The sequence below is a fragment of the Vigna unguiculata genome, chromosome 3, assembly GCF_037176805.1.
Source record: "Vigna unguiculata cultivar grain cowpea cultivar isolate G323 ecotype 2 chromosome 3, ASM3717680v1, whole genome shotgun sequence".
NCBI lineage: Eukaryota > Viridiplantae > Streptophyta > Magnoliopsida > Fabales > Fabaceae > Vigna > Vigna unguiculata.
Genome location: NC_140794.1, coordinates 69,518,773 through 69,544,401, shown reverse-complemented (window position 1 = coordinate 69,544,401; position 25,629 = coordinate 69,518,773). Strand labels below are relative to the sequence as shown.

The 25,629-nt window shown below is 29.7% G+C and overlaps 3 protein-coding genes across 11 annotated transcripts; 1 reads left to right on the top strand and 2 right to left on the bottom strand.

The window, feature by feature from the left end:
* Nucleotides 1-9,551: 9,551 nt before the first annotated feature.
* On the top strand, nucleotides 9,552-13,746 carry LOC114178056 (uncharacterized). 5 transcript variants are annotated; one of them, XR_014994006.1, is made up of 4 exons: nucleotides 9,555-11,098; nucleotides 12,080-12,164; nucleotides 13,154-13,305; nucleotides 13,495-13,746. XR_014994006.1 is itself a non-coding variant. In XM_085671538.1 (3 exons), exons 1-2 carry the CDS (start codon nucleotides 9,851-9,853, stop codon nucleotides 12,140-12,142), a joined length of 1,311 nt encoding a protein of 436 aa, XP_085527664.1. In that variant the 5' UTR covers nucleotides 9,555-9,850; the 3' UTR covers nucleotides 12,143-12,164; nucleotides 13,154-13,746. The 5 variants fall into 5 exon arrangements, 3 of the variants coding, with proteins under 3 accessions (XP_027919539.1, XP_085527664.1, XP_027919538.1); XR_014994005.1 differs by having other exon boundaries at nucleotides 13,418-13,746; XM_085671538.1 differs by having other exon boundaries at nucleotides 13,154-13,746.
* Nucleotides 13,747-16,481: 2,735 nt separating this feature from the next.
* LOC114178055 (inositol transporter 4-like) lies at nucleotides 16,482-20,918 on the bottom strand. Of its 3 annotated transcripts, XM_028063736.2 has the most exons (8): nucleotides 20,814-20,916; nucleotides 19,596-19,649; nucleotides 18,827-18,967; nucleotides 18,665-18,735; nucleotides 18,247-18,582; nucleotides 18,044-18,151; nucleotides 17,313-17,918; nucleotides 16,482-17,084 (listed from the first exon to the last, which is right to left on the bottom strand). In XM_028063736.2, exons 3-8 carry the CDS (start codon nucleotides 18,957-18,959, stop codon nucleotides 16,605-16,607), a joined length of 1,734 nt encoding a protein of 577 aa, XP_027919537.1. In that variant the 5' UTR covers nucleotides 18,960-18,967; nucleotides 19,596-19,649; nucleotides 20,814-20,916; the 3' UTR covers nucleotides 16,482-16,604. The 3 variants fall into 3 exon arrangements, with proteins under 3 accessions (XP_027919537.1, XP_085526806.1, XP_085526805.1); XM_085670680.1 differs by having other exon boundaries at nucleotides 18,665-18,967; nucleotides 20,814-20,918; XM_085670679.1 differs by lacking the exons at nucleotides 19,596-19,649; nucleotides 20,814-20,916 and having other exon boundaries at nucleotides 18,665-19,313.
* A 2,308-nt stretch (nucleotides 20,919-23,226) lies between these two features.
* On the bottom strand, nucleotides 23,227-24,887 carry LOC114179534 (zinc finger CCCH domain protein). 3 transcript variants are annotated; one of them, XM_085670235.1, is made up of 4 exons: nucleotides 24,514-24,791; nucleotides 24,134-24,375; nucleotides 23,686-23,859; nucleotides 23,227-23,557 (listed from the first exon to the last, which is right to left on the bottom strand). In XM_085670235.1, exons 2-4 carry the CDS (start codon nucleotides 24,372-24,374, stop codon nucleotides 23,460-23,462), a joined length of 513 nt encoding a protein of 170 aa, XP_085526361.1. In that variant the 5' UTR covers nucleotide 24,375; nucleotides 24,514-24,791; the 3' UTR covers nucleotides 23,227-23,459. The 3 variants fall into 3 exon arrangements, with proteins under 3 accessions (XP_085526361.1, XP_027921706.1, XP_085526362.1); XM_028065905.2 differs by lacking the exon at nucleotides 24,514-24,791 and adding an exon at nucleotides 24,836-24,887 and having other exon boundaries at nucleotides 23,228-23,557; XM_085670236.1 differs by having other exon boundaries at nucleotides 23,228-23,557; nucleotides 24,577-24,790.
* Between the last annotated feature and the right edge of the window lie 742 nt (nucleotides 24,888-25,629).

Sequence of the window (25,629 nt, the reverse complement as noted above, 5' to 3'; positions counted from 1 at the left end):
TCGTTTTCTGATGATGAATTTGGGGAAAGTGAATGTTGATGGAGTTTATACAGCAATTTAAGAAGCTCCATCATGAGTGGAGCCTGCATGTCGAAGGGGACCAGTCTTCTCAGCCCAACGTGCCAGAGTGGTTGCACGACGTGACTCCATATATTCTCATCTTCATGATTATTTTCTTGCATTTAATTTAAAAATTTGTTTCCAAATGTTCAATTTTTTATACTTTTGAAATATTTCAAATTTTATTTTATAGTCAACTCTCGATTAAACTTTAGAAAGGATTTTGTCTTTTTTATGTGAAACAGTACAGCACAATACTAAGGCCTATGTTTTTCTTTAAGGATTCTGTTTCTCATATGATTGTCAAAACACCCTACAAGTTCACATACATCACAAACCAGAAAAAACAAAAAAAAAATGAATAGTACATATATATATATATATATATATATATATATATATATATATATATATATATATGATAATTTCTACTACTGTTCAAGAAATACATATTACCTCCAGTTAGTTCAAGAAATACATATACTACTGTTCAAGAAATTCGACTATATATTATAAATTTCTAAATAAATTTTAGTTGATTGATGATGGTGTACGAATCTTTTCACCGCCTGAAATTTAAACTAAAACTATTATGCATTTAACTCATGAAAGGAAAAAAAAACATACAATTTTATTAGTGCTTTAACCAGCCTATTAAATATATATATATATATATAAAGTACGTAAAAAACAAATATTTATTTAAATAATTAAAATTTATAATGAGAAATATTTTAAAAAGTATGTAAATTGCGAGGATAATGATAATTGAAACAAATACACAGAAAAGAAAACTATATGGATGGAAATAAAAAAATGGAGTAGTTTGGGATTTTTTTAGCTCATGGAAGAGATGAAACTCGAAAGACTTTATAAGAACTCACGCTCAATCAGTTAAGTTATACTTTCTTGATACGATGGTTTGAAAAATAATTCTTTTACTAGTTACATTAAATTAATTTTGGTATTAAATTTAGGAAAAGAATATCAAGAAGTTAAACTCTCACTATGTAATTTAACGCGAACGAAAACAACTCTTAATCTGTAGATAACTAATTTCTAAAATACTTTTTATTAAGAATAAACGATAAATTTAAATATAGAAATAAATTTAAACTTACTGGAGAATTTTGCTGATTTACTCAAAATCGAGTTTTATTGTAAAACTGAACCTTTTTTTTTCTTAATTAAACGTCATTTTGGTATTATTATTTGTCTTATATACAAAATAAAATACTAGTTAGGTAAATATCATAATCATTATTTTAATGTTGTTTTAGGTGATGTATCATACGTGCGGAATTGGGAATTGGGTTCATGATTTGGTGCAGGTACCACCCAGATACCAAGGGATTGAAATGTTCTTTAAATGACAAATACTTTGGTATGAGTAATATTATTACATTTATTTATGTTAAAAATGAGCAATCTAATATGATTATTTTGTTGAAAAGCAGGATCATAATTGCCTTTGCTTGAGTTCGAAGTCTGAATTCAAATAATTAATTTGCATTTTTCAAAAGAAGAAACAAGCACAATAAAAGTGAAGTGGTCATTAGCAAAAGCAAGATCTTAAGAATGAGTCTGAAAAGCAATTAAAATTGAATAATTATGATTACATGGTTAAACAAAATTACCTTATTGGAATCGAATTTGGTATTTTGGTAGCAGTGAGCGAGTCAATGATCATTATCCAATTTAAATTGGTACCAAAACTCAGTCAAACTGGTTGACCTTGTCGTTTTGGGTACACGTTTTGCCACTCGTCTTTACGCTGTCGTTTTTCTAATATTCCTCAATGTGCGTATATTATATATGTATGAATATCTCACACGTGAGATTAAATAATGAAGAAGTCGTTTGTGGTGTACGGCTTTCACACATTTTAAATATATTTTAACAAATTTTATCAACAACTGTATAAAATAAATCATACATTAATCATTAATTTATATTTTTTTTCATTTCTAATCCCAACGAGACGATTATGATTTTTATTTTTATACAAACCCATGGTATTAAAAAAATAAAATGACACCATATATGCAACAATTTGGTCTTCATATAACTAAAAGTGCCTTCATTATTGTTTTTAAATATAGTTGTTACAAGCATTTCAAACAAGTAATGGTAAAAGTTTACTGAATTGAATTTAAAAAATATTATATGAGATTGATGGTGAAGTAATACTAACAATGGTGAAGATTACTGTAATGCTACAATGGTGAAGTAATACCAATACAATATTACTAGTTGCACTAAATGAAAAATATTAAATAAAGTTGTTAATAATATTTAAATTCTTTTTTTTTTCTATTTTCAATAAAATAATTAAAGTTTCAACATATATTCCTATTTTCTTCTTCTTCTTTTGATCTTCATTTTCCTCTATTTTCTTTTCCTTTCTACAAACTTTAGCTCAAATGGTGTGATTTTTCTAATTATCATCATATAATATTTTGGTGTTTTAAGAGAAAAAATATACATCTACACCGATAAAATAATAGAGTTAAGGTGGTTATAAATATTTGATCACATGTGTTGAATATATACTTTAGAGTGGTTTATTTTTATGCATTTAAAATATCCTTAATAGAGTCTTGAAGATTAATTTCCTTTTAAGGATGACTAATGTGGTTATATTAATAAATTATTTTAATGCATTGCTCATAAGTAACTCAGCCAAACAAAAAATTTGTACTAGGCATGTGTAAGATAGTACAAGTTTTACTCTTTGAGAAGGTTTTGTACGCAGGGGCAGTAGTACGATAGTACAGGTCTGATAGCATTTTTTAGTTCTTTTATAATACTATGGCTACTATATTTTTTCTAATTAGAGTTAAATAAACGAGACTCGTTGGCAATTTTGGGTCATATATATATATATATATATATATATATATATATATATGATATAAAACAAAATGTGTTAGAATTATTATTTATTTAAGTCAAAAAATAAAAGTGATTTAATTAAATTAAAGTTTTCGTTAAAGACATATATCATGAAAATAAAAATTGTGAACAGATTATAATTTAATATTTAATTTGATGAAGGGACAAAATAGAAATACTGAATCTTAAAGTAATTAACCTAATTAGGTTATTTAAAGGGTCATATCCCTTCTGAGAGCACACAGACATAAAGTAAGTTTTTTATTTTAGCTCCTTTCTCTTTATCCCTATCATGAGAGAAAACCTATAAGGAAATACACGTGTTCTCTATAGAAGGAGGAAGTTGTTAAGGGTCCAGAACAAAAGAAACAAACTCAAGAGAGCGCTCATTTTGTAAGCACCTCAAAGGCTAAAGGCATAAGAAAGAGATCAGATGACCAACAATGCTCTGAATTCAGGTACGCTTTCGCACTCAGTTTACAACATGTTTATGGATATTGAATAATATTTATAATTGATCATTAAAATCAATATTAGGATTATATCTATTTGTATGTAACAATTGGTATCAGAGCTACCCATAATTGATTCATGTCTGTCTTTGGAAATTAATTTTAAGGATTAGGATTATTTTTAATTTTATAGAACCCTTAATATCAATTATGTGTTTTTAAGTCCTAATTTTTGGGATCAACAAAATTATGACTTAAAAACACATAATTGAGATTAAGAGATTAAGGGTTCTATAAAATCTTAATCCTTAAAATTAATTTCCAAAGACAAACATGAATCAAGTATGGGTAGCTCTGATACCAATTGTTAGATACAAATAGATATAATTCTATTATTGATTTTAACGATCAATCATAAATATTATCTCATACCCATAAACATGTTGTAAACTGAGTGCGAAAGCATACCTGAATTCGACATAATGATAATACATCCTTTGATCTCTTTCTTTTGTCCTTAGCCTTCGAGGGACTTGTAAAATGAGCGCTTTCCTGAGTTTGTTTCTTTTGTTCTGGACCCTTAAAAAGGTTTAATTATGCCTTTGGTCCTCATTTTGGAGTCAAAATCTCAAAATGGTACCCAAATTTTTAAAAGTCTCAAAATGGTCCCCTTTTTTGTTGAAACGTCTCACGTTTGTCCTTCCCCTTAAGTCAAGGTTGACGCCGTCAGAGGGAGTGCCACGTGTCAGTTCCTCGATTTTTTGAATTTCTTTATTAATTTTTTTTTTATTTTTTTATTTTTAATTTTTTTAAAAAAATCAAAAAATTACTACGTGTCAAGCTGTCATCGTGCCACGTGGCAGTGATAGTGACACGTGTCAGTATTACGCCACGTGTCATTTTGTTAGTCTCAATTTGGTCCCTTTATTTTAATTTGTCTCAATTTAGTCCCAATTTTTGTAAAAATTAACAATTTTGTCCCCCTTCAAATTGAAACAAAATTTAATTTTATATAAATGTTATACAAATATTTTTATTAAATTTGATATTTGTATTCAAATTGATATTTTTATTATATATTTTTAACATAGCTAAGTTTAGTTAAAATTATGTTTTACATTCAACTTTACTTAAAATTGTTTTAAAATTTTAAATTTATATGTGTTTTATTGTAACATGAACTAGGTAATTTATGAATTTTTTTTCTATTAACATTATTTTCTATTAACAACTTTTAAACCATTTTAAATAAAGTTCAATGTAAAATATTAATTAAATGAACTTAATTTAGTTAAAAATATTTACTTGAAATATCAATTTTTATGGAAATATTTATGTACATTTATACAGAAATTAAATTTGATTTCAATTTGGAGAGGGACAAAATTACTAATTTTTACAAAAATTGGGACTAAATTGAGACAAATTAAAATAAAGGGACCAAATTGAAACTAAGAAAATGACACGTGGCGTAATACTAACACGTGTCACTGCCACGTGGCACAATGACAGCTTGACATGTGGCAATTTTTAAAATTATTTTAAAAAAATTCAAAAAAAAAATTAAAAATAAAAAAATTAATAAAAAAATTAATAAAAAATTCAAAAAATCGAGGAACTGACACGTGGCACTCCCTCTAACTGCGTCAACGTTGACTTAACGGCAAGGGCAAACGTGAGACGTTTCAACAAAAAAGGGAACCATTTTGAGACTTTTAAAAATTTGGGTACCATTTTGAGATTTTGACTCCAAAATGGGGACTAATGGCGCTTTCCTGAGTTTGTTTCTTTTGTTCTGGACCCTTAACAACTTCCTTTTAGGGATCCTCCTTCTATAGAGCACTTGTATTTCCTTAGGTTTTCTCTGCGGATGGAAATAGAGAGAAAGTAACAGGAATATAAAATTTACGCGTGCTCTCAGAAGGGGACCATGACCCTTTAAATAACCTAATTAGTTTAATTACTTTAAGATTTAGTATTTTTAATTTGACCCCTCATCAAATTAGAAATTATTTTATAGTCTTTTAGCCAAAACTTTAATTTAGTCAGATCACTTTATTATTTAACTTAAATAAATAATGACTTTAATACATTTAATTTTGTATAATATATATATATATATATATATATATATATATATATATATATATATATATATATATGTGACCCAACAGGAGTAACATTAAACAATAAATGAAATAAATAGAAAAGGTTATTCACAATATATTAATAATTTTAAATAAATTACATGTAATTGCATAATTTAAATAAAATACTACTGTATAAATAGACTATACCTATATATTTCGCATCATTTTAAACAAGCTTTAGTTTTAGAGATTAAATTCCCTTTGTAAGGAGTCTAGAGCTGACATATTTATTCATTTATATAATTAACTTAATAAAGTTAACCCATTTTATTAAAATAATATACAATCATTAATCATTAACAATAAGTGGTATTCGATTTTACACTGGATTGAAGTTGACGATGTAGATTATGAACAACTCAGAATTTAAAACTCACTTACACATTCAAAATATTATTAAATATCCACATTCATAGATACATTATGAAGTCATTAGGTAAGATGAAATGGTTGTTATATAAAATAATAATGGAAAGTTCAAACAAGGTTGTTGGTTGCAAAATATTGTGCAGGCACTTTTCTGTTAAAGTAGTTTTGTAATTGAAATTTCGGAAAAAGAAGGGAAGGAAAACTAAAATTTCCACTTCTAAACTAATTTATTTATTTATTAACAAAAAAATTTTAAATTTAATTATAAAATCAATTTATAAAATGAGATTTATATACATACGTATAATAATACTTACATATATAATAATAGAACGAGGTCGTTGGTTGCAAAGTATTGTGCATACACTTTTTTGTTCAAATAATTTTGTAATAATAATTTCAGAAGAGAAGAAAAGAAAAATTAAAATTTTCACTTCTAAATTAAGATTTTCTTAATCTTGTTCACGAAGAATTAAAATTTAAGTTTAACTGAATCTACAAAATTAACAAAATTAATTTATAAGATAATATTTACATTAATATATATAATCTAAATTATTCTTATCTTTAATTGATATGAAATTTTTAACATCATTTCACCATGCTTTTTTAAAAATAAAACAAAATAATAGAACAATATAAATTTAATATTCCAATGTTTTATTTTTTTATAGATATTTTATAACTGTTTAATTTGATCATAACTTATTTGTCGCCTTAATTTTCCTTTACAAACTTAAATTTTAATCTATCCAAACCTGAATTAACAAGGCAAAAGAAAGCAGAGCTGCATAACCAATTTTATTTTCATTTTCATTTTTTATTGTTAAAATAACATTACTATTGGGCTTTATTTATGATACATGGGCTGGGCTATACTATTGTGAAACAGTCAATAAATACAAAAGGAAGTCTGCTTCATGCACTTTCATATACGAAAGTTCCGATCATACACCTTTTAGTTTAGATTTTTTATTTTGAAATTCAAATTGTATTCCACAGTACATGATCTGAAATATTAATTTTTGTCTTTTAGTTACATATTCCGATTTACATAATTTAAAATATAAAACTTACATTCCAGAATACATTATTTTAAATACATTTATATTCTGAATTGTATTTTTAATAGAAGAAAGAAGATGAAGGGTGACATAAACAAGGTGTAGGAAAGACGGCATGAGGAACTGGAGGAGAAAAAAAAAGATAAATAAAAATAAGTTTATTCAAATGCAAATTGAAATGTATGGAGGTGCATCGAGGGAAAATAATTATTCACAGAAAGAAAGAATTGGCGTGAGCAATGAACACATAATACCATTGTGGTTTACGAGTATAGATAGGGTTAATATTGTACTTTATATATATATATATATATATATATATATATATATATATATATATATATTATGTTTGTATGGATGGTGAGAGTATGGTATAACTGGGAGGATATTTTATTTTTGGGTTAAATATGTTTTTATTCCCTAACTTTCAGCGAATTTTGGAATTAGTTCATTTTGAAACTTTAAATCAATTTAGTCCTTTATCGTTCTTTTGAAATACGTGGATTTAATCTTTTAATTAAATTTTGTTAAGTTTATTTGATATTTCAAGTGTGTTTTATAATAGTATCTGACTTAACATTAAAGCAAGAATGTGTCAAACAATATAAACAACTCAAATACAATCTTGAAATACATACGAAATATTAAATAAACCTAACAAATTTTGATTAAAAGGACTAAATACACGTATTTTAAAAGATGAATGACTAAATTAATCCAAAGTTTCAAAATGGACTAATTTTAAAATTCATTGAAAGTAAAGGATCACAAATATATTTAATCCTTTATTTTATATTAATGTTAACTTGAAGGTGCAATTAGTAATGATGGGCCGCTGGAAGCAAAACCCATATAGCCATAAGGGCCTACATCTTTCGACTTTCCTTTTGTCAATTTTGTCATACAATAGAGTGGGATAGATATATTATTATTAGATTTAATAGCTTATTATGTTTCATTACTTTCAAATTAGTTTTTTACCATTTTTTTAGTTAGATCTTACTTTTAAAAGTTATAACACTTCAATCTGTTTTCTGCCAAATTAAAAAAAAACGTCATTAAAAAAATATATTTATATCCCGATCAACAGTGAACATATCCCCTTCGTGGAACTGATCATAATTTTATTTTCATCAATTATAATTCTTTCGTGCCCAAATCGAAATATAATTAGACATCCATTTCTTTAGTCTTTATGTACAAATAAATCTTAAAAGAGAAAAAGAAGAAAAAGGGAAGAGACAAGATACACACAAGTTGAAACATAACCATATATGATAATTTTCAAAAGTCTACCTTTTTTTATGTTTTAATTCTTATATTTTCATTTTATAACAGTTTTACACCAATGAATAATTAACACGAAGTAAAACATAAAGATTAAAATAAAAAGTTGATATAACTTGAAAATCAAGATAAATCATTAATTTTGTCTAAGAAACTACCCACCACTTTGATACAACATATTACTACTATTAATAATAAAAAAAATAGCAATCCCCACCTAACCCGACCAAGCAAAATCTGTTAGCTATTAGAGCACCCAACTGAAACATCATATCCAATTTAATATTTCTGCATTCTTTTGTTGAGCACATTTTAAAACTAACGCCACTCACCACTAATCAATTAATGCTTAATGCAAACCTACATTCTTTCTAATACATCTTTTAATTAAATGAACTATGTATGGATACTTTTTTTAATGAAACTAAAATATATGGTCAAACAATAAAGGAGTTATTAGTTAACACCATTCAAATAAAAAAAAAATACACTAATATATTAATACTTTAATTGTAATATAATATATATACTGATTTAAATATTAATATATTATTAAAGTGAATGATAAAGTAGTTGTTTATTTTTATTTTTTATCATTTTTGAACAATAAATTAAAATATTGTGTCAGTTTTGACAGAATTAACTATACAGCTGTGATGATAGGCTTCAATAACCGAAGACTGTAACGTTAGAACATCAGACACTGTGGCAGCATATTGGTGTTGGATTGGTATTTTCAATTATAATAATAAAATCATTTAAAAATTACATTGTGACCAAATTATTTATTAGCGATTAAAACAATATATAAATTTGACCCGTGATGTAGTTTTCACTTAAATTAATATAAATTTAGAAGATAAAATTTTATGATTTTAAGACAATTAGAATATTTAAAAAAGAAATCGAGGTGTGAACGTACAAATAAAGATCATAAGATAAACAACATTAGGTAAAAATGTTCATCATCGTCTCTCTTTACTGTAAGAATATTACTGTAATATAATACTTGCCGTTTTTAATTTTTTTTATTAGCCTGAAAAATAATGCTACTATAAACTAGAGTTATAGAGTGGTGAGTGGTGTTCATCTTTGGGTCATTTTCGACCTGTGCGACCAATAAACGCTACTTTGACAGAAAAAGGTTCCTGAAAACTGACCAATGTTTGGTTACGAAGTTTGAAATAGAATTTTTTTTATTAGTTTACGTAAATAGTATTTAAAAAAAATTATAATAAAAATAGGTGTATTTATTTGTTCAGCATTTATCGATAATGAGCGTGCGGAAAGCGAGATGTGGAAACAGCAGCACGTGGTTCTTCTGGGTGGCAACACAAATCTGAACGGCGTTGTGATGATTGTGGGATAGGATAAAACCAACCCAAACCCAAACGCAAACACGCACAGCGAAAACCAGGCTTTTAATTTCTTGATTAGTTAATTTTGAAATAAATAATTGGTTTGGGTGATATCATTAATGCAATTTCCCACACTTCCCCAGTGAGGAAATGAAGCAGAATCAGTTGGAGTATTAAGAAGAAGAGTACAATCGATTATCATTCTGCGACCGACAATGGTTTCTGCGGAGAATGATTCGCATTCCACTTCCGATCAAGCTACTCATGACCATTCATCCGTTTCCGACAAAGCTCACAGAAGCATCGGCAAGTCCATGCGAACAGTGCGCTCCAAATTGTTCCGACGCGACCACGCCACCTGCGTCTCCGATAGCCTAACCGATTCGCTCATGGAACTCGCCTCGCGAAACTCCAAGTCAGTTAAATCTTCCGTTACGGAGGAGCAACTTCTCGAGCTCTCTCAAGCTTTGAGCGATTTCTCTGCCTGTAGCAGCGATATCTCTGGAGAGCTCCAGAGGCTCGCAACGGTATCCTCCTACGAACCTGCAGTTGACGGGGATCGCGAGCCCGAACCTGAGCCAGAGCCTTGCCTAGGGTTTCTCCAACGGGAGAGTTTCTCCACGGAGATAATCGAGAGTATCTCGCCGGAGGATCTTCAGCCCACGGTCAAGATCTGCGTCGACGGACTGCATTCTCCGTCCGTGGCGGTGAAGCGATCGGCGGCGGCGAAGCTGAGGCTCTTGGCGAAGAACAGAGCGGACAACCGCGCTCTTATCGGCGAGTCCGGTGCGGTGCCTGCTCTGGTTCCGCTGCTCCGGTGCAGCGATCCGTGGACGCAGGAGCACGCGGTGACGGCGTTGCTGAATCTGTCTCTTCTGGAGGAGAACAAGGCTCTGATAACGAATGCCGGTGCGGTGAAGTCACTGATTTACGTGCTTAAAACAGGGACGGAGACTTCGAAGCAGAACGCGGCTTGCGCGCTGATGAGTCTTGCGTTGGTGGAGGAGAACAAGATCTCGATCGGTGCTTGCGGGGCGATACCGCCGCTGGTTTCGCTGCTACTGAATGGGTCCCACAGAGGGAAGAAGGACGCACTGACGACGCTGTATAAGCTGTGTTCGGTGCGGCAGAACAAAGAGAGGGCGGTGAGCGCAGGGGCAGTGAAGCCGCTGGTGGAGTTGGTGGCGGAGGAAGGGAGCGGGATGGCGGACAAGGCAATGGTGGTGCTAAACAGCTTGGCGGGGATTGAAGAGGGAAAAGAGGCGATCGTGGAAGAAGGTGGTATTGCTGCGCTTGTGGAAGCGATCGAAGATGGGTCGGTGAAGGGGAAGGAGTTCGCTGTTCTGACTCTTGTTCAGCTCTGTGCTCACAGTGTTAGTAACAGAGGTTTGCTTGTGAGAGAGGGTGGGATTCCTCCTCTCGTTGCTCTTTCTCAGAACGGCTCTGTTCGAGCTAAGCACAAGGTATGTTTGTTTGTTGCTTCCTATATCCTTCGCTCCCACCGTGTATTGTTGTTTCTCAGTTATGTTTAATTGCTGTGATGTTTTAACTGAATAAAGATAAGAATAGATTTGCCCTTGAAAGCATATACATACCGGAACATCCTTAAAATTCTCCAATTTTTTTATTAGAGTATGATTAGTTATTGGTTTCAGAACCTAGATTAAGAAAGGTCTAGGAGAAGAGTTGGTTTTACACAATTTGATGATCATAAGGGATACTATTTCAATAGAAGGGTTGAAGTAATCATGTATTAACTCTTAATTCCTGCTGTTGGCGTCAAAAAAAGGAAAGGGAAGGGAGTGGGTGAAAATTGTAGAGGAACGGAGTAGGGGTGTGCGCAGTCATCACTTCCTTTGTTTGGTATCGTGCAATGCAGATAGAAGTGAGCGCTCCTCTTCTTCTTTTTGGTTTGATCAACCACTAAAGTGGTGTTAAATGATTTTATTACCCTATATCTAAAAATAGATTTATTTGAAACATTTATATAAGGGAAGGGGTATGTGAAATGGCGGCTAAGGAGGACACAGAAAGCATTTTATCAACTGCAGTATATTCCCCTTAAGGGAAGTGATGTAAAATATGTGCTTTCCACAGAAAATGTTGCATTGTGTCCTTCCAGTTCTCCCTGATAAACAGGTCAACCGCAAGTAACATACAAGGTCCATATGCAACCCTTTCATCCATAAACAAAGGAAACGGACTGTTAGTCTTACTATGCAAATTTTTTTTCTCTATTTATAGTCGCCTTTGTGTGTGGGCTTAAGGTTTTAGGTGCTTATAGTGTGGATTTTGCATTTTGCAGACTTCACCAGCATTGGGTTGAAGACAAAACAATTTTAATTAAAGAAACTTGCCTTCTTCCTCTGTTGTTTGCCTCTCAGGGACTGTAATTTTTCTCGTTTGATTACTTTATTTATTGAAGTTTCTTGTTGGTTTTGCAGGCTGAGACACTCCTTGGATATTTAAGAGAATCAAGACATGAAGCGTCCTGTTCAAGTCCTTAGAGAGTAGTTTATAAATAGGAAGGTAATTATATAATGTAACTGGTTGTTGTACATATATTTTTTTTTTGGTTTGTAACTTTGTACAGTGTGGATCTTTTAAGTTAGAAGCTAGCCAGCACAGCAGTAGGCTGATCCTTTGATGATTTAATCCAGGCTTTGGTGATTTTGCCTTCCCGTGTCCAATCTGTAATGTTTCCAGTTTCCAGAGGTTGTCTTAGTTTATGTTGATTAGCCTTTTTTTTTTTTTAGATTTTTTTGTTGTTTTAAAAAAAACTCAGTTTTTGTATAGAGGCTAGCTCAGTTTTTTGTGTTTTTGCCTCTCTTGTAGTGAAAATACTGAGGTTGTATTACGCTACCACTTGGAATGTGTCTGTTAGTGTGTTCATATTTTATCTTGGTGAACATTGAGTTTTAACTTTAAATTTGGTTAGTCTGATGCATTTAAATGTATTATACTGGCCGTAGGCCATTAATCACCTTCATCGTTTCTCTGAATACCCTTTGTGAGTCACTTTCATGGGCCAACAGGGATATAACTTCTAACCGAATGACTTTCGCTTAGCTTGAACTTCTTGATTTCATGCTTGCTTACCTGCAAGTATGAAAAAGTACACAGTGTCTTTTCTTCATAAGATTGACATGTTATTGCGTGAATTTTTATGTCTCTCATGCTTACCGGCAAAACCCAGAAAAGTTCATACTGCACCTTTTCTGAGACATGTTATGACGTTACGAAAAAGATATATCCGTTCTGTCAAAGATTTACGCCGCACTTTTCTGAGAAGAGTAAAGGCACATTGATAAATTAAATTAAGAAAGGTATTGCATTTATCTTTCTTTTCGTTTTCGAAGTTGCTTAGTGGGTGTTTAGATTGTGGCTAATGGCTTGGTGCGTATCACCCATGTTAGAGAGAAACGTTCGGTGGGTGTGAAATAATGTGAATTTAGGATGAGATAAAGTGTGTTTGGAGGATGATGATCCGTGTGTAATGTGATGTGATGATGTTGTAGGCCCGTGAAGCTGGTTCTCCTTGTTGTAAAGCTGGTCTCCATTCTGATGCTTTCATGTGCGGTGTGGTATGAAGTAGCATCTGTATGGCAAATCAGTGTCCCACAGTCAGCATGCAGGCCAACCCCACAGACTACGACTACTCATACCTGTGGTACCGTTTTTCCTTAAATACCATCTTATATTTTCATTCTTATTTTTTTTCTTCCTTTTCAAATCATGCCTATAATAATAAATTAATAATCATCAATTAGCTGTCACAGCAGGTAACAGTTTCGAATTAATCAGCTGTCGGTGTTCTGGTCTTTAGTTCACTCATAACCATAGGTTTTGTACACATTAGGTTGATGCTTGCATCCGAAGGTGAGGCAGTGTTTTCTCTTGCGCAAAACCATTAGTTGCTGTTCGTTTCTTACTTCTTCCATGCTAGGCTATTGCAATCAACCCAATTTCTTCTCAATATTCAAATTGGGGTTTTTTATATATGCACGATCAGAAAGAGTGCAAGCCTCAACGTTTCCCAGTTGTTTTTTTTATTGTATACTATTTCAATATTTAAATTTAATACAATACGATATATGATTACTTTTTTAAACGAATCTTATTTATTTTTTGTAGCTTTTCAGAGTAAAAGTTATACGATTTAATCGCCTCAATCTTATTCTTTGGATATATAATTAGTTTACTTTAAAATTAAATTAATATAATTTGATTTGATTTAGATTAGAGGATTTAACCATTTTTCTTTTAGCATCCCTTTGCTGAATTACAAAAATGTATTAAAATATTATTTTTAAATATTAAATAAATTATGAAATATACAAAGTAATTTATCCAATTTAGTGATGCTTTTATTTTTACTTTTCAATTTATTTGGATGCGAATCGTACCAAGGTTTAGATAACTGATCAATCAATGAACGTCCTTTTAAGCAGAAAACATGATAACTTTTTATGTTGTTTTATGTTTATTCAGTGTTTCTTTTTAGGATTTTTTAACATGTTATTGTGAGAAGTTCAAGGTGAGTACCAAGTCTTACATACGAGAAAAATGACTAAATATAAATAGGAGATTTATAAATTTATTTTCGTAGTTTTTGGTCGGAGTGTGATTTATTATATAAGTTTATTCACAATTCATTAATATCGTATCTTTCTTCGTCATTTCTCTTTTCATAAGTACTTCACAATGGTATTAGAACTTATAGTTTATTTTGGTGACGGTTTGAACGAATATGATATAAAGTAGGTAAAAGATCTTATAAAAGTTGAGGTTAATTCTCATAAGTGCGGATCATGACTAAAAGTTTTAAAACAGTCAAAATAATATAATTTTTTATATTAAATTAGATTATTAGTATAATATTTTAAAAAATAATTCTTAAACTAAATAATTGGATTATTAGATTAGATAATTAGTATAATGTTTTAAAATATATGAAGAAGTATAACGTATATGTTTTCATCTTCACGAATAACTTTCCTTTTAACATTTTAAAATAAATTTATTATTTTATTTTTCATCTATATAAATATTTATTTTCAAAATAATATTAGAATATAATTTTTTTCTTATATATTCATAAAAAAATGAATTTACAAAAGGCTTATAAGATAAAAAATTATGTTAATAACTCTTAAACTAATATTTTTTTATTATCAGGTAAGACGATAGAAAGTTACTTTTTTCTTTCAAGAAAGAAAGAAAACACATGAGAAATCAGAAAAAAAAAATAATGAGTTTGTGTCCAATTTTTTTTTTCTTCAACAACAAAAAATAAAACACATGAGGATGAGAGATGAATACAATTTGTGAAAAATTAGAAAGACAATGATAAAGAAATAAAAATATCTTAATAAATATTTGGTTTAATTATTTCTTTTGTTTCTTTATTTGTCCAGAAATGTCTAGTTGGTTGTCTAATGTTTTTTTAGTCTCAATTTGTTGAAAATTAAAATGGTTAATAAGGATGTTTTGTTTTGTTGGTGTAACTAATATAATCATACTGTTAATTTTGATGAAAAATCTTTTGATCCGCTTCAAAATATTTAATGAAAATAACCAAATTGCATCAATTTTTTCAAAACTCTGAACCAAATTGAGACTACAAAAATTAACAAACTTTGTTAAGATCAAAGATTGTGTTTTATAGAAAAAATAAAAAGTCACACAATTTAATTTTCATTAATTTCTAAAATATACTACATATAATATTTAAAAAATTTAAAAATTTAAAATAATTAAAAAAATATAAATATAATTAAAAAAAAATCAAAAATATACATATAATTTAAAAAAAATTCAAAAATATACATATAATTTTTTAAAAAAAATCAAAAATATTGGAGGGGTCATGGCCCCTCCCTGCCCTTTAAATGATCCGCCTCTGATTCTCATGGTTCATTCTGGTGACAATCCTAGTGACAGTTCGAACGAGCATGATATAAAATAAGTAAAAATCTTATAAAAATTATATTCAGTAATATTTGATTTGTCCCGTATAAACATTTAGATTATTTTGTATAAATTAAAAAAAATAACAATACTCTTAAATTATTTTATTGACAATTTTTTATTTCAAATTTGAGTATAAGGTAAAAACAAAAGTTTACCGTAAATATAATAGTTAAAAAATTTAAAATTTAATATTTACTATTGCTATAAGTAATAAAAATTATATTTAAAAAAAATATTAAAGTAGAATATAAAATAATCTACATTTATTATTGTAATTATATTGATAACATTTATAACATCATAATATAAAGGAAATTTTTTATTTGATGACCTATTTCTATTTTATTTTTAATTATATTAAAAAAATAAACTATCCGAATATACCCATTTCAACTACATGGTATACATCATTCTCATTATTACCTTTTAATACCCCTTCCATTTACAATATATAATAAATCACCTTTAAATTTTATTTTCTTTAAAATATAAAAACATAAAATATGTCTTTTATATTAATGATAAATAAAATATTTAAAGTTTAATTAAGTTTGAAGTCTATCATCTATTAAATTTTTTTTTTTATATTTTTTAATTAAATTTTAACTTTTTTTTTTCATTAATAAGGCTCGTGTTAACTTTTTTGTTACATTGCTTATCTGTTTCTAAATTTTAAGGAACATCAGATTTTATAATTGAACCTGTGTTGTGGGGCTCTCAAATAGTCCTAATTGAACTACGTCCACAAACTTGGACCTGTGTTGTGGGGCTCTCAAAGAAATTTGGGATCAACGATCTAAGGCATGTGATGTAACAAAGGCAATAGCATAATTGCCAAGTGAAGCTTCCCCACTCTTGGAGAGAATTCGAAGATGAATTAAATGCAATTTCATTAATTATTTGCAGGAGGCAAGAAGAGAAGCAACAGCGATGTCTTCAACAGACAAGAAAAATGATGTCCTACATATCATTAAAGCTACTCTGACATGGCAACTACTAATCTTCGACTTTTTCCTTGATTTCCTTCTTTTTCTTGTTAAACGGGTAGGGTCTGAAGCCTTCTTGAAGCAACTTCTCCACCTCCTCAAACGCAAGGCCTTTGGTTTCAGGCACTAATGCATAGATTGCTATCAATCCAATGAGGGAGAACCCAGCAAAAAGTAGGAATGTGCCGGATGCACCTAAAGCCTCAGTCATGCTTAAGAATGACTCACTCATCATGAGATTGGCACACCAGTTGGAAACTGCAGCTATACCTCCACCCAAACCTCTGTATCTCAAAGGGTATATCTCTGAGTTCAGAACCCAAGGCACTGTTCCCATTCCTGGAGAGTATGCTATAATATACAATCCCAGCACTGCTACAGCTAGGATTCCAATTTTGCTTGGACAACCCATAGAAAACCATACTCTTTTCTCTGCACGACACTCTTGTCTTACACTCTTTTCTGCGGACAGGCATGCACCTGGATGATACTGTACAACAAATACAGACAAACACAGTTTTGGTTAAACAAGGTTGCACAATGTTCAGCTCGAAAAAATTATTAGATATGCTGATTTGTTAGATCATAATTGTCCTGAATTATGTAATAATTTCTGATGTACAAAGACATGCAAGTTGAGGGTCTTGTTGGGGGTAATTAGTTATGGGAGTGGCCTAACAGTATTAGCATATGATAAGAGGAAGTTGGAAGAACCTACTTGGTTGTCGGTGTTGGCACAGAAGGCACATTCTGCACGCAAACATTGCATGCAGTTCCAGGAACGGAAATTAGGGGCATTTGTATAAGAATAGCATGTAGAGTTGGGAGGAAAATCGAGGGTGTCTTGGTAACTAACTGCAGGAGCATGTTTAGCTGCCACGAAAAAGATAGCACTTGAAACGGCGAGGCAAATAATGATTCCAACCAGGGAAATGAGCATAAGTCTTCTCCTTCCATATTTATCAATGAATACCATACTCAAGATTGTGCCAAAAGCATTGAGGCCAGATGTAATGAGAGAAAGTGCAAGAGCTGTTGAGTTTGATGCAATTCCAGCGAACTGAACAATGGTTGGACTGTAATACATGATTGTGTTAATGCCCACAAACTGCTGGGCAACTTGAGCAGCGATGCCAGCATATAGACCTCTTCGAACTACATCATTGCTAAAAGCATCCTTCAATCTTTTCACAAAATTCTTTTCGCCTTTCAAGTTTTCCTCCTTCTCAGCTTGAACAGACTCTTCCATTGATCTCATCTCCTCTTCAATTTCGTCTTTCCGATAGATTCTCAAGAGGATGTTCTTTGCCTCCTCTTCCTTCCCCTGAAATACCAAATGGATGCCAATCACTGAGTTCATGCTATTGAACACTAAATGCATGTAAACAATTTCACAAACAGTTAGTGCACAAAAATTTCAATCTGGATTGGCAGCAAGATTTGCAATACCTGACGGTAGAGCCATCTGGGTGACTCAGGGAGGAACACCATTAATACTATCTGAAGCGCAGCAGGAATTCCTGCCACCCCAAGCATCCATCGCCAGGTTCCTGGTACCTGAAACGCATCAAATTGACCATTAAGAACCCTCTGATCTGACAACGTTATCCAAAAGTTTTACACTTCAGTTCAGTTCATATTTTCTTACATACCTTGGTGAATGCCAAATTGATAAGGAAAGACAGAAATTGTCCTCCTGTGAGAAGCAAACCATTGACAGAGACTAGAGCTCCTCTGATGTTATGAGGAGAAACTTCAGAGATGTATAGAGGTGCAGTCATGGATGCCATACCAACTCCCAAACCAACTAAAACTCTCCCCGCAATCAGGAACCACGGAGATGGAGCAAAAGCCATAACTATTGCACCAGCAAGGAACAAAACATCAGATATTAAAATCGACGTTTTTCGCCCAAATCTGTCATTCACCCATCCTCCAAATGCAGCACCAATGATGGCTCCTGCAATAGCCATGCTTACAATCGTTTCCTGCAAAAGCAATAAAATTCAACATTAAGTGAATCATCTAGAAATGGAGGATCAAAATACATTCCTTCTTAGCAGAATTCACCTGTAGCCATGTTTTCTTGTCCACTTCCTCAAAGTAGTCTCGGATGTACAATAGAGCACCAGAGATGACACCTATGTATGAGGATTTGGTAAAAAAATTTTGAAGATGTAAACCAACTTGTTCAAGCAAATTGAAAAGGGTTGTGTGTGATGAAGAAATTACCTGTGTCATAGCCAAATAGAAGACCTCCAAGACCTGCAGATAAAGCAAGGCGCATAATGTATGGTGAACCTCTTGCTCTGTTCCAACATTCTTTGAATTCCACATTGCTTGCACCGAGCTCAACCCCTTCCATACTAACACCTTCAATAAATTTCACAAAAACATTTCAAATGCTCGTTACTATCAAGAAAATCTCTTCCAATTCTCTCACAGAATGATCTTCTTTCATAAACTATTCAGGTAACTCACGAATACTCTCAAATTTTTACTCCAAGCACTCAAGTCTGAAACTATGTTAGAGATTTTCCATAAACAATCACAGTAAATATAAATATTAACTAAGTAATACCATACACATTTTAAAAGGTCATTTTATGTAGAACTATATCATCTCAATCACTCTCCAACTAGTTAACTTGGTTGATTTTTTTAAGAAAAAAAAAATTGATTGTGAAGGTATGTTTAGAATTTTGTAATAACAATATCCCGAGTTTGAATTCACATTCAGAATCATAACATAATACACCATTCAAAAGTTATATTAAAGGGATGCTTGCACCACTTACATTACTTTTTGGTTTGTTTGCTTGTTTTTTCTGCATTTTGACTTTTGAATGACACGCAATAGTAGATAAATGACAGGAAAATTCAAATTCACGACGGAGAGTGCAGAGAGAGTGGGAGTGAAATATTTAAGAAAATTAAGAAAGATATATTTAAGAGAGAGTGAGAGTGAAATATTTAAAAAGATTAAGAAAGAGATATATACCTGGGATGTGACGAAGAGAGTCACAGGTAAATCCACTTCAGCTTTTCTTCTCCTCTACCGGGTCGGATATGAAGAAATATTATTTAATGTCACAAAAAATAATACAAAATAAACTTAGTATGAAAATTAGGACATCTTGCGTATTATTTAATTGGTTAATTCTTTGGCCTCTATTTTCCATTTTAATTTTTTTTTCAGTTTGCTTACAACTGATATACTTAAGCAAAAGAAAAATAAATATAAAAATACTAAATATGCATTTAGGTTTAAATATAAAGTATAGTAAGTTCATTAATTGTTTTTTCATCTATAAAACTAATAAAGAAATACGCTTATGCAAAGTAATGACTTATTCTTGTTTTAATATAGATGGAAAAAAAAGTATAAATTATTTTAAATATAAACTATAATTTTAAAAAATTTACTAAGCAATGATAATTATTGTGGTAGGTGTAATTATTAAATTTTAAATATAATTCAATCTTATAAAATTAATTTAGAAGTTGAAGTTTGTACTAATTTATATTGTAAACTCGCTTCATTTCTGATCGATACGTAATCTCTAAGACAAATCCTTCACCCGATTTATATATATATATATATATATATATATATATATATATATATATATATATATATTTTGTACGACTAGACGTTAATGAATAATTGACTTAACAAACAACAAATCTTGTAAAGATAAATTTTAACTCATAATTTTGATATCATGTTAAGTAGTAGATTTTAAATTTAACTAAATTCTACAAAGTTAATTTGTAAAATTAAGTTAAACTTAAAATTAACTTATTAATGTATCTTCTAAAGAAAAATCATGACAAAATTATTCCAAAATAAACAATATTTGGTGATTAACTCATACATGATGGAATAATAATTTTACTTAAAGAATAATGGATTCAAGTAAAATACTTTTAAACTCGGACATTTAAGTAATATTTTATTGTGATTAGAACTTGCTAGACAATTTTAGCCGAAAACACTCTTTCTAAGGTCATATAATTTTTTAATTATGTATACGAGTTTTTTACACCTAACAATAAATTTGTATGAGTTTCATATTTCTGTTTTAATTTGTTACTTTTAATATATATACACAGTATAAATAAACATAAGTTTTATTCTGATCTTAATTCTTGGCTTAGATTATTATAATATTGTGACGTCATTTAAATGGGTTTTGTCAAAAGTTAAATTTTGTACCTGTCTTTACTTGAGAGTATTCCCGTGAATTTCTTAGTCGGTGTGAATCAGAATCACGTTTCCTGCTATGCCTTCTTCTCTGAGTAGATAATGAGATCCTCTTTGGCAAAAGTTGTTTGTGTTTTGTCGTTGAGATGTTTGGTTGGATACTTAAATGTGAGGGCTGAAAAGTGAGTGAGCTATAACAACGTCTTGTCTCTCTTCTCTACTTTCACTCTTCAAACTGCTAACTAAAATTTGCCAACATTACTTCCTTAATTTTATCTCATCCCTACGCATCGCAACAAAATCGATGGTTCTTTCTCTTTTCAAATCTCGCTATACACGCCTGCTTTCGAGTTTTGAAATTAAATGCCGTTATAAAATCTATTTTACAACATTTTCTTTTTTAAACATTCAATTCAAGTCATCCATTTATATTATATATTGTTAAATTTTTACCAATTTTTTTAAAGATGATTAAATATATTTTTGGATCGTTTAAATTGAAATTAGTCATTTCTTTAAAATTTTGTTTCAATTTAGTCTTTTCAACCTTAGAAATGGGTTGGTTTAGACATTTTAATCAAATTTTGATAAGTTTAATGAGATGTTTCAAAAACTTATCATTATAGCATTTTTGTTGTTTACACAGCTTAACTCATTTCCACTTCACTGTTAGTTTAAAAACAAATAAACTTAACAATATTTGATTAAAATGAAGGACTAAATTGGGTTACAGTTTCGAATGGAAACTAATTTCAATTTTCACTTAAATTTGAGGGACCAAAATCATATTTAACCATTTTAAAATGTATTAATCATATTAATTTTTTTATGATTTGATAACATTTTATTTATACTTTTTTGTTAATTTTCCATTTATTCTCAAAATACTACAAATCACTCTTGCTATTATGACTATGTTTGAAAAAAAAATCAAAAGAATTGCTTTATATTTTTATAATGTTGATAGTCTTTCGAAGACAGAGATCACCAGAGATACATTCTCAATGAGACTTAATTTCAATTAACATTACCTCTAACCTAAAACATTAAGACGATGTGTTATAGATTTTCATTTTTATATGATATTCAACTTTTTCATCTTTACTCATTGTGAGACCTACACTCACTTAGATTCCCAGAAAGCACATTAACATCTCTCTCAAGCTAACCACAAGTTCCTCTTACTTATTTTGTCATTCATATTAACAAAACATGTTTGTTCGACCCTCTATCAGAAAAATTTTCAATACATGAATTCGTTTGAGCCGATCAACTAAACTAACCATCATTCTCATTTTTACTCAATTTGAAACTTATACTTACACTTAAATTTCAAAAAATCGTTCTATTGGTTCTATCATTAATAGGTCTTTTGATGACGGATCATCAAAGAGATATCATACTAATGAAACACAAGCTCAACTCAGACGTATGTAATTGAGAAAAAATTTAAACAAAAACCTTAAGACAATATATTTATGAGTCTTCATCTCTCTTTATTCTTATATGGTGCTTAACTTTATTATTTATATTTGACATGAGACACCATTCAAACTTGATTCTCAATGATATTAAAAAAACTAAAATATACTAGTTGAGGAACACCATCAATTCAAATGATAAATGATAAATATGTTATATTGATAAAACTTTTAAAGAACTACAAAATTTAGAAGTATAATAATGAAATAGTTTAAAATTATTAAAAAAAATTAAATTTTACTTAAAAGAAAAAGAAGAATTCAAAATTTAACATTCTTCATAGTTTTAAGTTTATATTCTGTTTTATATACTATTATTTAATTTTATTGCTCTTAGTTTTCTCACTTAATATATATCTATTATATTATATCATAAACAAAATTTTAGTGACGACAAAAACGTTCTATGATAAAATAATATTTATTAATAAATTTTATTGACAAAAAAATTATTATTTATTAATAAAATATATATTTTCAATAGATTTTAAAATTTTAATTATAAAAAATAGTTTCATTTGTAATAAATTTATTAATAGTGTAAAATTTGTACTTACCTACCAGTATTTTTATCGGTAAATTTTGTACTAAATTGGTGTTACTCCCGATCTTGTAACCGCTGCAGATTCACGGTTGTGATTATTATTTGATGTAATATTTATATTAATACATTATAATAATTTAATTATGTACGAAATATATACAAATTGTATGTAAATGTTTGATTGAAATTAAATTAAATACATTACGAATATAAAGTTTTCACATAATTCAAACAGAATTTTCAAAACATAAAATGACATAAATTAGGTATAACTATCACATGATGATTAAACGAATAAACAATATAACATGTTGTAATGTAAATTTCCTGTTTTGAATTTGGAAGTGTAACTCTTCCAACAAAGAATGTCTAATAAAAATGATTTTAATTTGTGAATATAAAAAAATTGTCATGAAAATAGTAAACAGAATTAATGTAATATTTGTCTGCTACAAATTGTACAATTACAAAGGCATGAGTGATTCATTACATAATTGTGTGTCCTATCTTGTTCTACAATGTCTAAACTGAATAGCATTATACATTAAAAAAAACCAGAAACTTACGTTCATTCTAACAAGAAACTAACTATTAGTTACAGTACCTTTCTTCCTCTGTGTCCCACCACTGTCTTTATTTTTGTAATGGGTGTTCTTCAGCAGAAAAATTTAAGGACCGAGCAAAGCGCTTCACATTATTCAAACGCAAGATTTTTGTCGTACCACTGTTACCTGAAATCAGATGAAAGTGTCAAGAGTCAATTATAAAGTACTTATAATTTCATCCAAAATACATAAAGAACTTAGAAAGACAAATACAACTATTGTTTTGTACATCCATTTGTGTAAAATTTGCTCACCGCCATTATCACTTGAACCTGGGATGATAAATTCTGGTGCAAGATGATGACTATCTAATGGTGCTACAACACTCTTTGGATTTCCAAGTTTTCTTGCAAACCTTTTAACATTGCTTAATCGCAACCGATTGGAAGAACCTTCCAACTGAATTGAAAATCCATCGTTCATAGTATCTGTATGGTTAATGGTTAATAATTAGACAATACATCTATTTAATAATAAATCTCTAAAATATTAAGTATCTATGAATTTAATCTTCACCTTTTTCATACTTTATATAATTGTTTAATTTTTCTTTTTGTATTTAAAAAATTAATCATACAATTCTTTTGTTTCGTGAACTAAAGCATAACTTTAATCTATGAATACAATTACATTTGCAGTATTAAAGGGACATAATTGGCACAGCAGAAACTAAAATAGTTAAAACAGAAAACTAAAAATTACCTTGAATAATTTGTAACGTATGGTGTGAGGGGGAGGGAGGAGTGAGACATGGAAGGTGAGAAGCAGTGGTGGCCGAGGGTTGAGGAAGAAGCAGTAATGGAGCATTTGCAGCTCTCTGCCTCCGGAGCTGGTAGTTTCTGCGCCGCCGTGCAAGGTGTCGTTCCCTCTGCTCTTTAGTCATTGATTGCCTCCTCTGTCGATCACGCAAACGACGCCGTTCCCTCTCTTCCTCTCTCTCCATTCTGCAAATTCAATATTTAATCAACCAATTCTTTCCTCTTCGATAATATCATAACTTTCAGATCTTCTTAATCCCTCATCATGAGAGAAATAAAATGCACCGTTTTATAAGAAATCAAAATGTAAGGAACGGTATTTACGGAGAATCCCTATCCCTAAGAATCTGGGAGAGTGAATCGCAATCAATGACATGCTGAACATACCACGATCTAAAAATATTGAGCTTGTAATAATTTTTACTTTCCTCACATCCTTTGAGAAAATTAGATTAACACTAATGGGGATTAAGAATATCCATGGTGCCAAGTAACTGCAGATCAATGGGTAGGTTTAAATAATAAAATTGTACTCTTTAAAAAAATGAGTAAAAGACAGAATTAAGGACTAATAATATACAATTTCATTTGTATAATCATTGTGAATGAAGGATAGGTCGAAAGATTGGGGAAGAAGACATTTTACCTGTCACTGCAGATTCTCGACAACGGAAGAGCCAATGAGATGTATGTAAGAGGACATATGAACAGAAATTAAGTGTTGTAATAAAAAAAATATAAATAAATAAATTACTCATGCAGGTAAGGAACATTTTTTCTTTTGGCAAAATATATTTTACAATAAATGCTTTTGTAATTTGTTTCCTTTTTAAGTAAGAATAATATTTGGTTTAATGAATGTGGGGGCGAAACAATATTTTTACATTAATGTTTCTGATAAATGTTAGAATATTTTGATATATAGTCCATGTAATAAACTAATATGTAAAGTTCGGAACATGACAAGTAAATATTATCGGTGAAACAAATCAAAATTAAAGAAAAGAAATCGAAGTGATCAAATTTAAAAGAAACTATTGAAATTTAGGTCACAGATTTTGGAAAATAATTTTAATATTATATTTTTGTTAATTTTCTAACATGGAATATATCTATATCTTACAAAAAATAATTAAAACAGGATTTAAATTCTAACATGTTAAAAGATTTAAATAATATATAATAATAATAATAATAATAATATATAACTATATATAAAGAAAATTATATTTTCTCTCCACATTCCATAATTCTAATTTTATCTTTTATAATATAATTATTTGTTTAATTTTTAAAAATTAATTATTATTTATACAAATTTTGTTATTTATTCTTCATATATTTTATTTTTAATAAATATAATTTTATTTTATATATTAATTTAATAACATTATAATATTATTACTCATTAATATAATATTATGTATTTTTAATATATAT

Bases quoted from the DNA above. Each gene is read 5' to 3' on its own strand.
- LOC114178055 (XM_085670680.1), bottom strand. From the start codon at position 18,931: ATGTGGAATTCAAAGAATGTTGGAACAGAGCAAGAGGTTCACCATACA. The intron at 18,583-18,664 runs GTGAATTCTGCT...TTGCTTTTGCAG, and splicing joins ACAAGAAAACATGGCTACAG to GAAACGATTGTAAGCATGGC. The intron at 17,919-18,043 runs GTATTGCAAATC...TTGGTATTTCAG, and splicing joins CCAGATGGCTCTACCGTCAG to GGGAAGGAAGAGGAGGCAAA.
- LOC114178056 (XM_085671538.1), top strand. From the start codon at position 9,851: ATGGTTTCTGCGGAGAATGATTCGCATTCCACTTCCGATCAAGCTACT. The intron at 11,099-12,079 runs GTATGTTTGTTT...TTGGTTTTGCAG, and splicing joins CTGTTCGAGCTAAGCACAAG to GCTGAGACACTCCTTGGATA.
- LOC114179534 (XM_028065905.2), bottom strand. From the start codon at position 24,374: ATGGAGAGAGAGGAAGAGAGGGAACGGCGTCGTTTGCGTGATCGACAG. The intron at 23,860-24,133 runs GTAATTTTTAGT...TTAACCATACAG, and splicing joins TACGTTACAAATTATTCAAG to ATACTATGAACGATGGATTT. The intron at 23,558-23,685 runs GTGAGCAAATTT...ATCTGATTTCAG, and splicing joins AGGTTCAAGTGATAATGGCG to GTAACAGTGGTACGACAAAA.